The 15,359-nt window shown below is 39.7% G+C and overlaps 2 protein-coding genes across 10 annotated transcripts in view; one reads left to right on the top strand and one right to left on the bottom strand.

Annotated features, from left to right (window-relative positions):
• Positions 1–1,804: 1,804 nt before the first annotated feature.
• Positions 1,805–14,484, bottom strand: pign (phosphatidylinositol glycan anchor biosynthesis, class N). 3 transcript variants are annotated; one of them, XM_082545899.1, is made up of 29 exons: positions 14,382–14,484; positions 13,148–13,466; positions 12,881–13,002; positions 12,634–12,732; positions 12,430–12,536; positions 12,069–12,193; positions 11,772–11,902; positions 11,556–11,675; positions 11,411–11,451; positions 11,247–11,306; positions 11,063–11,155; positions 10,878–10,933; positions 9,001–9,079; positions 8,559–8,741; positions 8,317–8,456; positions 7,846–7,945; positions 7,624–7,716; positions 7,179–7,270; positions 6,613–6,718; positions 6,421–6,529; positions 6,167–6,269; positions 5,966–6,068; positions 4,225–4,311; positions 3,932–3,987; positions 3,621–3,696; positions 3,190–3,263; positions 2,857–2,899; positions 2,695–2,747; positions 1,805–2,592 (listed from the first exon to the last, which is right to left on the bottom strand). In XM_082545899.1, the coding sequence occupies exons 2-29, from the start codon at positions 13,372–13,374 to the stop codon at positions 2,469–2,471; spliced, it is 2,802 nt and encodes a 933-aa protein (XP_082402025.1). In that variant the 5' UTR covers positions 13,375–13,466; positions 14,382–14,484; the 3' UTR covers positions 1,805–2,468. The 3 variants fall into 3 exon arrangements, with proteins under 3 accessions (XP_082402025.1, XP_082402024.1, XP_082402026.1); XM_082545898.1 differs by lacking the exon at positions 14,382–14,484 and adding an exon at positions 13,772–13,886; XM_082545900.1 differs by lacking the exon at positions 14,382–14,484 and adding an exon at positions 13,772–13,844 and having other exon boundaries at positions 13,148–13,415.
• The window catches only part of relch (RAB11 binding and LisH domain, coiled-coil and HEAT repeat containing), a 38,132-nt gene continuing 37,184 nt past the window's right edge, over positions 14,412–15,359 (top strand). For 2 of the 7 annotated variants that reach the window (XM_082545893.1, XM_082545891.1), the window contains exon 1: positions 14,412–14,977. In XM_082545893.1, coding sequence (XP_082402019.1) covers positions 14,524–14,977 — 454 coding nt within the window. In that variant the 5' untranslated portion in view covers positions 14,412–14,523. The remainder of the gene's footprint in view (positions 14,978–15,359) is intronic. The other 5 variants (XM_082545896.1, XM_082545892.1, XM_082545895.1 and 2 more) reach the window with 4 other exon arrangements.

Here is a 15,359-nt window from a genome sequence, read left to right as displayed (position 1 = left end):
TGTCAGAAACAGGAGGTTGCTGTAAACACATGTCAGCACACAGGAACACAGGGTTGCTTACTTCCTCATTTTTCTCTAAATGCACTCTTCACTTTGACATTTAAAGTGAAATATAGACGATAAGAAGTTGTTGTAGTAGGATGCCACTTCGAATAAATTAAGAAATTCAGTAATTTGGGGAATGTAGTGCTTGTGTCCTGTATAAAAAATTGTGTGTGGTTTACCAGATGACCGTAGATAAAGACAGTTAAAAGCACTGTGAAATGATTAGAGTATTCGCAAAAGCAACAGATTAATGCAACATATTAGGCATGCATGTCAAACAAAAAAGTTTATACTTTTTCACTTTAATGTTCTTGCATCTCTTACACCTTAGGAAGATAACAACTTGTTGTCGATTGGAAGAACACAGTTAAGTCCACTAGTATTTGGAGTGTGGCACAGTTTGTGTTTTGTTTTTTTTCTAAATTCTGCCTCTGTACACTAACATAGTGGATTTTATATCAAACAATCAAGATGTGATTATAGTGCAGACTTTCAGCTTTTTTCCAGAAAAGTTTAGCCAAAGTATTACATTAATATTTTAGGAATTACAGCCATTTTTATACAAAACTTTCACAAGGGTGAAAACACAAAACAAGCAGAAGCTGAAGGTGACTGCAAAATCTCAAGGGAGGGGTGATGGCATGTGGCAATGTCTGGGTGGTGGGGGGGTGTTCTAGAGTTCAGAACAGTTAATGGTTTGTAAATAATTATTTTTTGAAACCAGTTATTAAACAAAGCTGAAAGTCTGCACTCACATCCTAACACCACTCTGCTGTAGAGAGGCAGTATTTGGCATCATCCAAATACTTTTGAACCTGGTTACAACTTTGAAACATTTGCTTTTGCGCTTGCTAGACAAAGTCATCTACTTGCTTATTCAAAAGAGAAGTTAGTCAGGATGTGGTAATGCTAGCTGTGATGTTGACAGATTTATTTAGTAACAACAAAGTGCAAAGACAAGTTACAAGTCATATGACATATACAGCACATTGTATATTGTGATTCCAACTAATATCATAGGAATTTATAAGCTTTTGACTTTGCACCACAGTTGCAAAGATGTCAACATAAAAGATCCAATTAACACCACAGTCCACTTTACTAAACAGGAAAACACCTTCGCATCACTCCGACCACAAGCTTAGTGTGCATGCTGCAAACATTTACCTACCAACGCTGTCCAACATCGATGGTTTTTTAAAGGTTGGTTTATTTGATCCTGCGTATAACCGCACACAGTAAACATAGAATTTGTTCAGTTACACTTTTGCCACAATTAATACTGTTATATTCTGATTTAGGTTTGCGCTTATTTTAAGAACATTTACCTCATCTTTTATTTTTTTCTAGTTAGCTTTAAGTCCAACTGATGTCTATTTTTGAACAAATGTAGCTCTACTGCACTACTAGTGCATAGAGGGCCAAATATTAAAGTGTTCAATCGTTTGTTTTCATTGCAAAAAGAACCCTTGTCCTAAAAACTGTTGCCCCAGCCTTTTTGCACAATTACCCACCAACTTCTGCACCTTCCTGGCCCTGATTCTGCCAGAGATGTTGACACCACACTCCATTAGATGTTAAAGAACCTCTCGTCACTCCTTAAGAATTCCCTGTCAGTTTGATTTTTGATTTTGTTTAAATAGGTCATCTTTACTAATATGCACTGTTGCAAAGACAACCAAACGTCTAAAATGATGGAAAAAGTCAACAATTTGCAACTCAAGTTTTCACGCGACAATTAAATTCTCTTAAACACACGTTTGCACGCCAATCCTTCAGTTTTATTGATACACACGTAGTCAAAATAAGTTAAAACATCCCTTTTCACACTAAAGAAACATACATTTTAGGCAGCGTTATGAAGTCTCATGTTACATACTTTCACCAGACCATTTATCGTAGCAGCATGAAATCATGAAAAAGCAGAATAACACACACAAAAGCATTTGTTTGCTTTTTGCATGCGTTTCATAAATCAATTATCATTACTAATGCTTTTCCTCATTTGTTTACACGATTTAACCCTTTCAGAGAAACATGTACAGAGTAAAATATTTAAATGTGACAAGCAACATGTGGCCAAAGTTTTTTCTTACTGAGGTACAGTCCCATTGTATTATGTTGCAAATCAACACCCTCATCAAAAACCCAATTCACAGTCATATTTGCAGCAGCCTATTACAAATTCACAAATGAAACTAAGACTGAGTGCATTTGTACCAAAGAACACAACACAGTACTGTGCAAAGGTCTTAGGCCACTCTGCAAAAAAAGTATCGCATTATTTAGGTTCCTAAGATTATTTTCCATTTTGTCTATTAAAAAAATTAAAACAATATGACAAAACATAAAACATATCTGAAATAAGACAGTTAAATAGGTACACTGATAAATATCGTGTTTAAGACACATGGTAACATTTACTAGGGGAAGTGCATCTTGCGTTGCCTCCACAGGACGAGTCTTTGTGAAGTGAGAACATGTGTAACCACACTCAGCAACATGAGAAAGATCGTCATTGACATCACTATCACATAGTGACTAATGCTGTAAAAGACAGAGGAAGCTTAGCATTTTTCGATGCATCGCAGACACCCAAACAAGAGATTGATAAGACATGGTTTTAAATGCATGTCCAAGTTTCATTACCTTGTGCCAATGTCCAACCAGCTGCCATAGTCCTGCACCATGAAGAAAAAATGCTGAGGAGAGCAAGAGTGAGTTAAAATCTATTTGAGCCTCATGTGCAGTTTGCTTAACAGTGGACGAGAGAAAGTCTTTTATAAAAGATCAACATTAAACCTGCATTACCAGAGCCATCAAGTCAGAGATAACCAGGACGATGAGGAACAAACTGCAAAATAAAAATAAGAGAGATTTAAACATTAAGGAGTACACATTGGTCAGTGCATTTAAACCTTTTCATGCACAATGAAGGAGGAACTAGAAGATCCTGGGCCATTTACTATAGTTATTTTAGATGCCTCAAGGTTTAAGAGTCATGTCTAACAAAGCAAACAGAACGTACTTTAACTCTACAGACAGAATCAGATCAGTGATTCAACGTTTCCAACAAATTCAAAGAGTTAATTCAAGAATTAAAAGACTAAATTTATAATTTTAGATGAGGAAGCGAAGCGTTACCTCCTTGATGATAGCTGTGTTGCAACTTGGATGGTCTCAAATGTACACATAACTATGATGAATGGAATGATAACCTGGAAGAACAGATGACAATTTAAGGAAATGCAGGATTCTATTAAATGACTCGAAATAAACACATTATTATATAAACTCGTTTAGACGTATGATGCTAAAAATTTCTATTACAAATCTGTCTGCCTAAATTCTCCGTACAATAAATGTAAAAAAAGATACAGAAATTAATGGGCTAGGTCATGGCTGTTAAAACAAATTAACATGAGCGAAAAAGAAAGGCAGGTTAAACCGTATTTAAGCTTACTTCTCAAGCAGAATATGAATAGATCATGACTTGTCATAATGTGCAAGACTCCTTCCCCTTTTGGGGAAGCACAATACATATCACAAAAAGGAAATGTTTAAGAGTACAGTACCTTCCACATCATCAACCCTCCCATTATGAAAGGGTTGAAAACAGTGAGGAAACAATAAACAGATGCTGGGTCAAAACTAGGCAAAGGGAAACAGAAGTACACAAAGTGACTACAGACACCAGACTAGAATCTTTAACTTTTCAGAGAAGAAAATGGACCTCGTGTTGTAGAATATACACACTAACGTACTCTATGTTTGGTGCAAAACATATAGTGCATAGAAAAGAAATTTGTCAGAACTGACTTTTTTTTCTTATCCCCTTCCTGTATGACACTCTTACACTCACACAAAAATACTATAATGCATATACCTGTTTATGGACGCAATGTTTCCTGTGCCAAAAAATGCTGTTATTATAAAAAATACCTGAAGAAAAGGTGAAGTCAAGGTAATGCCCAATGTGAGAATGAACCAAGTTGATTTTTTTTTGTCCGATTGTACACTTTAAACATAAAAAACTTTTATATTACATTTTTAATACTACATCTTATTTGATCAAATCCAGCCTGAACATCACCCACAGACTCTAATGAGCCCAATGCGCTTCTGTGCTTCGGCGAACTAACATTGTTGCGAACTTGCGACTGGTCTTAACAAGGATACAAAAAAATAGGACCTTCGGATGTCATCCAGCTTCAGCTGTCGAATCTTGGTGATGTCGATGTTTGCAGAGAAATCGATGGTGGATAACTGGAGGAAAAAGAAAAAAAACATGCATGTCTGTAAACTAGTGGTGCAACGGATCAAAAATCTCACGGTTCGGATCAGATCGGTTTTAAGTCACGGATCGGATCAATTTTCGGATCAGCAAAAATAGAAAAAAAAAAAGACAAAAATTCAACTCGCCATTTACTTTGCCTATTAAAAAACATTCAACTGAAGACTCATTCCACGCACTTATATAAAAACAAATTAAGGTGCAATATGGACATTATGGACCATGCTGGGAATCCTCTGCACACGGCCATAAACAACCAGAGGAGTCTGTTCAGTGACAGGTTGCTTCTCCCAAAGTCAAGGACCAGCAGACTTAAAAAGTCCTTTGTCCCACACGCCAACAAACTGTTTAACTCCTCGCTGGAGGGGAGAGGGAGGGGAAACGGGGACAAAGGAGGGGCGAACAAGTAAGCTGTAGTGCCTTTTCACTGTGCAATAGTTTTGTTAATACCATTTGTTAATAACCAACGGTGTAATAGACTCACAATACTTGAAATGTGCCGTTCCCTTGTATTCTTATTCCTATTTATTCTTTTTATCCCTTTTGTATTCTCTGTGTTTATATATATGGTATATTTCTGCTCACATTCTGCAACTTCTGTGGGTGCTGTGCTACTGGAAACTGAATTTCCCGGAGGAACCCACCCGAGGGATAAAGTTTCATCTAATCTAATGTGATCTATAGGGCAGTACAGGGCCACTCCGCTGTGATATAACGAGCGGTCACAGTCACGTGGCTTTCCTTTGCCCTGGAGGTCCACCCATTTGTAGTTTGAGCAACAGAAGATGCCTGGGACAGTTCAGCCATAACTTTAAACTTCTCCTGCTCATACATGCTTGGAACGATCTTGTCACACTGAAGTGGACGCGCAACGAGATATCATAGCGTGGCTCAAGCACGTTCATCACAGTTTAAACCCCTTGTTTTGCACAACTAAACACCCCAGTAGCTTTTGTAATAACTTTAGCCCGGTCGGATTGGTCGGCAAAGGGCTGCTTAAATGCCGCAAACTCCTTTGCTCTGCCACTTGGACCGCTAGCGCTGGCCATAACTACCGCTTGACAGACTGACCACGCGCACCATACACATACTTTTTTTTTCTTTTTCGAATCTTTGGATCACGTGCGTACCGAACCGTGAAGTGGGATCAGTTCGGATTTCGGATCAACCGTGATCCGTTGCACCTCTACTGTAAACCCGGCCACAATGAGACATGGACTTTAAGACCTGTGTCTTTTCTTTCCTGCAATTTGAATTTTCTGTGTTCTCTCTAAGCTCTGTTCATTCTCATCTCTTTCCCCTCATCCTCAAACTGCTCATAGCAAACAGCCTCTCCCTTAGCCTGGTTCTGCCAGACATCTCTTCCTGTTAAAAGGGGGTTCTTGCTTTCCACGATTACTGAGTGCTTCCTCATGTCAGTTGACTGCTGAGGTTTTCTTTCTGAGATTGTATGGTTTTTACCTTACAATATAAAGCTCTGTGAAGTGGCTGTCGTTGTGAATTGGAGTTATATCAGTAAAATGGAAAATATGACCTTCACAATTAAATACATACATAAATGATAGCTTCCCAAAGCTTTTGGTTTGCAAAAGTTTTCTATTACAAAGGGAAAAACAATGGCTCTACCTCTTGCCTACCAGACATGCCCTGAGCAAGCAAGGCTTCCTGTTCGATGTTAATCCACACAAACATTAACCAGGATAACACAGGGGGGAACAAAGCCTCTGACCTGTGAGGGAGACAAAAATAGAAATATCATTTTACAGCTTTGCTGCGGTGGTGCAACTCTGCACAAGACACAACTAAAGCATCAATGTGTTGTCCTACCCAGTGCTAAGCAGCAGGTAGGTGGAAGTGAGAGACAAGAATATGCTGAGGAGTCGATGAAAAAGTCGTGTTGAGCTCAGCAAAGGAACAAATATAGAAGATGCTGTAGAGAGAAGAGTTGTCAGAAGTTACTTGGGTGTCAGCGATATGATGTTTTAACGTCTTTTGAGGTATAGCTTACGTATGCGATCAATATTTAAAAAGTAAACCATTCTAGATCCCAAGTATCTTGTGGCCACTTGCAACCAACCCACCTAATGTGCTCCAACTTATGATCTGATTAAGAAGGGGTAGGCCCTGTTTCTGTTGCAGGCTGGAGTGTGTGAGGGATGGCACGTATGCACACACAGCAACAAGGAGCATCTGCCGGGTTTGACAGGTAATTAATCAGTATTAGCAAATGCAGTAACACACACAAAAACACATATGCCCACAGTGACATGTACCTGTATGACAAACTGTGGTCTGTCACCGAGGTGCAGCGGTGTCCTCCGTCGAGATGACCAGAGGTAGCAAGCTGAGGTGAAAAGAGCGAGCAGACCTGCACAGGTACTGAGTTGACAAGCAGGATGTGTTACTGTACTTTCAAAAACATGGATAGTTTGTACACACAGCTCGTTGTGGAAAGACGGTATTGTGTAGCAGTTTAATCATTCCTCGTTTTCAAATGTACCACTTTCAAATTTCCCGTCTGTTTATATATAGAGAAAGTAACCATCGTGGGACTTTAACTTTTAACAGTAAGTCTATTCAGTTTCCTTTAACTGGGGGTGGATGCTCGTGGCTCCACAGTTTTTGGGGGTTTTATATTTGAATATTGTGATGGATATTTGCATCACTAATATGATGCAGATTCCAGTCACATTTTATCTTCCTGATCTGTTTTGCAGATGTTCTAATTTACTGAAACTCACCTACCTAACCTGGCATGAATTGGGCTCTCAGTTTTTTCCGTGATAGGATATTGCGGTAAATATTCAGATAAATATATACAAATAAAGGAAGTACTCACACCAGATGTATGTTAGGTTCTCTACCCACAACAGGCATGAGGGGGAAAGCAGCTAGACACAGACAGCCCACAAGCCAGCTCAGTGAGCGTGACTGCACCGAAACAGAGACGAAAAGAAATGCTGTCTTCCACTTTGACACATTTACCATTGTGTATCTATATTTAATAATTACCTTTATAATTATCTACTGTTTTAGGCAAGCAGTACCAATAACACTCTAGTTATAGACACATAAGAAGAATTAGAATGGCTAGACATTTCTTATTAATGATTAGGCATTTTTTGTAACTCTGTTTACTCATAATATATATATCTATAAATATATATATGTAGATATATATATTATTGGAGAAACAGTGCTGTCCATAACCAAAACAGGGATGGATATTAAAAACAGCTATAACACACATTTTCCTGCTTTTATCTGGCTAATCTGTAAATTACCTTAGCCTTGCCAAAAAGCCCCGACAAGAAGGGCCAGAGAGAGAGAACAGCCAGCCCTACAGTCAGCATGGCGCGATGGAAGAAGCTCACCACCTGGGGGCAGCAAAAATAAACAGCCATGCAGCATCCAGGTTTATTTCTTACAGTTAATGATACACAAGTGAAATTTTGTGCACTTATGCAGAAGGATGCCTTTAACACAGCAGATTTAAAGACACCTACCAGCAGCTCAATCCCAAACGCCACCAGCACAAAATAGCCCAGACATTTCCACAGTGGGAGAGAAGGGGCTGTCTGAATCAAATCTCTCAGAGTTCCAGACCTAAAAATAGATCATTGAGGGGATTACTTTTTCCTGTCATAAAAGGATGAGATGAAGAATAAAACATCTCTTTATCCCTTTTACATAGGAGAACCATGAATGCATAAAACGCCAGTTCAAAGGATCTAATTAGCACTTCACTCCACCTGAGCCAGATGTGCATACAAGCCTGTGTGAGGCTAATTAGATCCAGTGAAAAGCTGCTGTATTCACTGACTGATGTGATCCTTTTGCGTGTGTTTTAATATCAGGGTTCTGTGACTATAGTAAATATACAAATTATTGTAAATTGACTGAATGCATCTGAACAAACTTGTTTTGTACATTTTTTAAATCCAGTTTGCATTATTTTGAATGTGTCTTTTACTTACTCTTTCAGAACAGAATACCACACAGGGATAGGCAGCAGGCAGTAAATATAGTAGGTTATGGGGCTTCTTTGAATAAGCAGGAAGAGTGTGATCACCACTGCCACACACGTGCACAGCCTTGCCAAGTTACGGCCAGGAATCTGCACACAGGAGAAAAATACCAACTTAACAAGACATTCGGGTTGTGCAGACTTGTTTGGGTGGAAGGCATCTTGAGGGATTACAATCTACTGTATCCTAACCTGTTTAGTGAGATTAGGATGTCTGTTGAGACTCGCGTGAGTCTTCAGTATGACTAAGACGACATATGAGGTCCAGCCTACAAATCCCAGCACCACACTGCAACCGAGGAAGAATCGGTCGTAGGTGTGGTAGTAAACCAAGCCTTCCAGAGAGCGAGATATCAGAGACTGGCACAAAGAGATCTGACAAGAGACAAAATAGGGGGACAAAAACCTAATTTGTTGCTTAAGCGGAAGAAAACATACGATGGAGAAAGTAGCGATAATGTAGAATGCATTTACTGTAGTTCATTTAAGTTAGACTTTAGTTTATGAACACAGGTTCAGTAAATGTTTAAATAATTCATCAAAGTATCAAAATAAATCTAGAAATTGGCTTTGCACGTATTGTAAAAGTATGATTAGATTTAAAAGCCACAGACCCCCCCCCCCCAATACTCACAGCATCCTCGTACTTCTCCAGCTGAATGAGTATTCGGGCCTTCTGGGTGAATTCTGCTTGTTTTGACTCAGTCAGGAGTCTGGGAAGAAAGAGGGTGCAAGATGGTGCAAAACAGATGAAGTGTGTGAAAGTGTGCAATTTAAATACGGCCATGAATATGTGGTTTGGTTAGTGGACACATTCTTGGCCTTCGTGCTGCATAACCTCAGAAGTTAATCTAAATGTCACATTGACTGATTTTTAATGGGTCAGCAAAAGAATTTACTGTGAAAGTACAAACCCCGTCTCCAGAAACGTTGGGATTTTTTCCAAAATGCAATAAAACCCCCCAAAACTTTATATCTTCAGAGGAACCAGATTAAGCAGGGTAACTGATTGGGTAAAGGTAAATTTAGAAATCACCACAAACTCGGTCTTTGTGGGTTGTGGTTCATCCCTTATTTCCTTATGTGTTATTCATGAGAGAATTGCTCCAGATTTCAAAAGAAAAGATTTCTCAGTGCACTATTGCAAAGAAATTTCTTCAGACATCTATAGTATGTACCACTATGAAAAGATTAAGAGAATTCAAACCATTTCTCACACTAAGGTCAAGACTGAAACCAGCTTGAGCCCTCAGGCTACACCGCCTTAGAAACAGTCACGCTGCAGTGATATAAATATATAAATATAAATATAGCCACCGGGGCTCAGAAGTACTTCAGAAAACCACTGTCACTTAACATAGACCCACATCCACTAATGCAACTTGAAACTGTATTATGATTGAAGGAGGAAGTCAAATGTCAGTTGCATAGAGCTCTCTATGTCAGGGTTCACCTCAGAAGGACAGAAAGACTGTGTCATTGTGCGCTATGCACAGATAAATCCACATTTCTGTGTTTTTGGAAAACAGCGCTGAGTTCTCTTTGCCAATGATGAAAACAACTATCCAGATTGCTATCAGCGAAAAATGCAAAAGGATCTGTGATGATACAGAGGAGCATCAGTGACCACAGCAGGGCGAGCTGCATCTGTAGATACCACTGACTGAGGCACAGAGCGCTCCCTGTTAGGATCTATTTCCTACAGACAACATGACCGCAGGTTAAACCAAATAAAAATGAACAAAATTTCTAACTGGAAAACTACAACACTCAGTTAAAAAAAAACAACAGTAAATATGTCTCAATCCCAACTTCTGTGTTTACTGTGTTGCACCTGTCAAATTCAAATTTTGGTACATTTACAAAAAACAATTAAGTAGGTCAGGAAATCTTCCAACATCTTTGTACTTTGGTCACTTGAATATATGTTCACGTGAATTAACATATCACAGATTTGTATTTTTTAACTTCCTAGGACCTGGCATCCACATATGTGGACATCACATTTTGGGTTGTCTAGACAAAAATACTAAATTTTGCTCTACAAGGGCCTGATATCCACTTACGAGGATGTTATACTGCTACTGTTCTATCAAAATTTAAAACAAATGTCTTCATATGTGGATCTAATTTTTCTCAGAAACAAAAATCAGTAAAAAAAAAAAAAAAAAAATAGATTGGTAATTCTTTGTTTTTACATTCATCAGGTCCCAAACAGCACAAATAGCTAAGAGAAATTAAAAATGCATGCCATGAAAGAGTTTGGAGGTTAAAAACATTTTAGAACATATCCCAACTTTTCTGGAAATGGGATTGATATAAAAACACAGCATTTACGTTACAAATACTTTTGTTTCTGCCAATTAATTCTTTGCAAATGACTCTTTTAATCTATTCTCTTTACACTATCTATGAGGTCACAGTAAACACAACAGGCCACGGTGAAAAGCAAATTCATGTTCTTCTGATTGGATTTTTGTTAGAAAAACATCAGTTAGTTACTGTACGTACTGGTATGGGGTGAAGAGAAAAGATAAGGTTGTCTCCTTTTTCTGCATCATTTTCATCTACAAATAAACACACACAGTAAAAACACAGCTTTACCATCAGTTTAGATCACAGTGTCATATAGAATAATAAAAGACATGACAGATAGTTGATAAGCATTTTGTTAGCCAAAGCAGATGCTGTTATACCTTGAACTGCTCCAGTACTTGAATAGCATTAGTGTACATGCTCTCAGCCATGAACCGCTCACTGTTGTTGAGGTAGAGAAGAGGTAACACGCCCTGAAAAACAAATACAGACAAAACATGTAACAAAGACTTGAAAAATTATTGAACATTTCCCATTAAATGGCTGATTTTGTCTCTGACTTACAACAGAGTTAACAGGAATAGGCACACCAACGAGGGAAGCCATGAGCGGAGCAATGTCAGCCTGCCAAAAAAACCCAAACAAACAACGAAGACACACAAATATTACACTTTAATACAACTGATGACAGGAAATTGTTAAAAAGTTTAAATTTCCATGAGCTTTACCTGACTGACGTCGACTCTACGAAGATGCTCCAGTTTCCAGTCTAAAAGAAACAAACCAGGACAATCATTTAGACAAAGTAAAACAGACAAACTGGAGGGTATCGGTTGTAAATTTAAATCTTAAAAAAAAAGTGTTTGAACGTACCTTGTAGGAACCCATCATTGTATGGTTGGGGTTCTGTGGCTCCCTTGGCTTTCTGAACCCCAGCTCCCCACGCCACTAAAGGGGTTAGCGTTTCAGAAGGATGGCCCGCACCGTGGGAACCTGGAGACAAACGCACACAAACATGCCAAAATAGAAAACTGTAATAGAAAACTTGCTAGCAGGCAGCAAAACATTTAGATACACAAACAAGTTTACCCCAGTTTGTCATGCCGTGGTCAGAGGTAAACACATAGGCTGTTCTGCCATCATTGTCGAAGAAGTCCTCTATTATAGACACCACTTCAGCTACACCTGCATCTACTAGACCAATATTGTCTAGGTATTCTCTGGGGGAAAAAAGACAAAATAGAAGACAAAGATGCAGCTGGATGAGAGAATGCTTATTTGGATGAATTTGTTAACACGACTAAGAACCACTGCACAACTGCCCAAAGGTTAAAAAATAAAAAAAATTAAAAATCAGCAGCTCTTAATACAAGGTTAACTACTTACTGCGACATTGGTCTGTGAGCATGTCCATTAGTGTCAATTCCAAGCAGATGCAGGAAGAAGACATTTTTATCCTCCCATAGGCTGGCCTTCAGAGTGGAGTTAGACTGTGCAGACTTAAAGAAGGACTGTTGAAAAATATTAAATAATTTTAGGCTTATTCAGGAAATCCATGTGGATCAATTCTGTAAATGAAATTCTGCAATGACTCCAAGTTGGGTTATATTTCACTGCATGACACATGACACACATAATACACATAAAACACAGTCTTTATAAAATGTGTTTTTGTGGGTAAACCTGTAGTTAATATCAATAGATCAATCATAAAATATTTTTTTATGCTAATACTTCCACTACATACTTTGACTTGAGTGAACACCCAGCTGTCTAGCTTGGATGCATCTGTGGAGGCAAAGTCCTCCTCCACTGCCGGGTATGTGTGGGTATACACATGGTCCCCACTAGCGCCTGAAATAACCAAAGGAAACATGTTTGCTCAGATATGTGATTTAATGTTTTTTTTCTATTGTGTAGATTAATGGTTCTGTTTGTGATGCTTGTGTACCTTTGGCAAACATAGGTAGGATATCAGGGCTGCCCCAGCACCAGGTGTGTCTGCTCTCATTAAACACAGAGTCAAATTCTACAGGATTTTCCTTCCAGCCTGAAAACAAGCACATAAATGGTCACAGTAGAATGCCACAGAGAAACACATACAATAGAGAGTAATCTCTCCAAGTCGCTGAGCATTTCTCTTCCTACCATGTAAAAAACAACAAAAAAACAAAAAACAAAAACCATCATGCACACACCTTTAGCAACTGCACTAACATCCTCATAGAAGCCAGCAATGAGAGCAACGTGACCGGGCCGAGACTCGGTAGGCACACGTGTGTGTGACACACCCCAGGTCCCCTTGTCCTCTATTATACTCCTGAAATATGGAAACAGAAGCACATATGCTTATGCAAACAGGGGGAATGAAAAGACATGCTGTAAAAATGGCATCACCTTACAAGAATAATTAAACAGACCCAAACTCCACATCAAAATTTATTTCTTTGTATTGGTTTCCTGACCTCAGGTATGGTGTCCTGGATGAGCCATTAGGGAGCAGGGTGAAGAGACTGTCTGCTCTGAGACCATCGGCCACCACTAACACCAGTCTGGAAGCAGGGGGTTCCAGGGGTGTGGAGTGGGGTGTCATGCCATGGACCAGAGGAGAGGTGAAGTAGATATCAAAGATAGAGATGAAGAAGACCACGTGGACTGTCAGCCCAATCACAAAGAAGGTGATCATCCTCATTTTGGGTGCCAAAGCCACACCGAGGAACAACTGAGGGTTTACTTGAGGACAAGCAGGGTAGATTTAATTCACTTGGAAGTGAAAAGAGGTGACTAGAAGAAGGAAAAATTAAAAAAAAAATGGAATAGAATGAAGACAACTCACAGCCTGCATTTGCAATCGGGATTAAGAAGTTAAAGCCAATAGAAGGGGCATTAGAAGGTTTCAGAATAATATAGGCTTGTTAAGCCAAAGTATGCGGTCTTAAGAGCAGCTTAATCCTTCATTCACCATATGCCATTAAGCAACGTTAAAAAAAGGCTTTAATGTTTAATTCGGAATATTTTAATGGTCCAGCCAACTTACCACTGGTAACAAGAAAGTAACTTAGAAAAACAGGCCATGAAAAGAGTCTTACCTGCATGTAACGTCTGCGGATTTTGATCATAAAAACGGGAATAATGTTCCGTTAAAGAATGAATGAGTGAGTGACCAACCTATCTACTACTACTATTACTACTACTACAAGTTCATAGATTCACACTGCTTTAGCTTCCATTGTCACTTCGTAGATCGCCAAGAACATGCTCAGAGAACCAGACAGATCAACCTAAAAAAAGATCGACCTAAAACCAAATGTCTCCCTGTTTAAGAAGATTACTACAAGAAATTCAGGCAGCATGAGCATTCACTTCCTTGTTGTCACTCGTTTTTGACGTTGTGTGTTGACGTAGTGGTTTGTAGCTGCATTGTGGGTAGTGTAGTTTAAATTAAACGATTCACTTCAAGTTTACCTATTACGAAATGTAATAAAAAATAAGCAGCCCTTATTTATTTGTTTTGTTTGCAGTGAAGTGCATTTTTAATAGAAATGGTTTGAGCGCAGCTTTTTTTTGACAGCATAGTAGCTAGCAATTGCTATCAGCTGTCAAATGTGCCCTGCCTAGTTTTCCTCTCTACATCAAATGTACCCAATACTTTTCCAGTATTCCATAAAAGGGGCGGGCTTTGGGAGTAGCGTCTCTTACATTTGACCAATCGTAGCTTCGCATTTCTTCTTCTTCCTCCTCTTCCACCTACCAAACCTTAGCTAACCTAATATCCATTCAGGAAGCAGCGGGTGTGATTAGCTTAGCTAGCTTTAAAAAAAAAAATCTCTTTAGGGCAAAAATGGCGTCGGTGAACCCATTTAATCTCAGTGATTCTGAAGAAGAGGCCGAACGGCGCCCTAACGAAACAGTTGACACAGAGCGGAGTCCGAGTGACGGGGCGCCAGGACCACCGCCAGGCAATCCTTTCTCTCCGCCTGCAGACGCAGAGCCTCCGTCGCTCCTGCTGTCTAGGAACCGGACGAGCCCCAGCGGTGAGGGCATCTCGGCGTCGGCCGCCGCCACCTCCGCTATGGCAGGCAGCGCCGAGACGCGGGTATCTGTAGATGTCATCGCTGCCCAGTTATTGCGGGACCAATACATCCTCACGGCCTTGGAGTTTCACACCGAACTGCTGGAAGCAGGCAGAGAGCTCCCCCGGCTGAGGGATTATTTCTCCAACCCTGGCAACTTCGAACGACAGAGCGGTACTCCACCTGCCAAAGACCAGGTACTCGGACCTGGAGGACCACTGAGTAAGTGTCGTTAGCTGCTCTCTTAGTGCTACATATGTAGCTGTTCGCTAGCTCTGTATTGATGTTGTATGAAACAGAGTTAGCCCATCAGCTGGCTAACGTTAGCTTTAATCATTGGCTACGATAGCTTGAGATCTGTTTGCTGCACCTGCTCTTCAGCTCCAGGGCCGCAGCCAGCTATTGGGTTTTGTGGGTCAGTCGTGAGATGACAGACTAACACAGAGTTGTGACAAGGCATTAAACATTAACTACTCACTGAAAGATAAATACTGGTAGCGTAATAATGCTGGTGACCTGTAGTGATCGCCCAAGTGTAATTTAGCCCTGTAGGAAAACACCCGTCAGAGGTCAGAGGTCAATATCGGCTATAGAAAACAAAAGA

This window comes from Aulonocara stuartgranti (genome assembly GCF_965226115.1).
Source record: "Aulonocara stuartgranti genome assembly, chromosome: 9".
Classification (NCBI taxonomy): Eukaryota; Metazoa; Chordata; class Actinopteri; order Cichliformes; family Cichlidae; genus Aulonocara; species Aulonocara stuartgranti.
The sequence above is the reverse complement of the archived record's forward strand: the minus strand, read 5'-3'. Positions and strand labels throughout refer to the sequence as shown.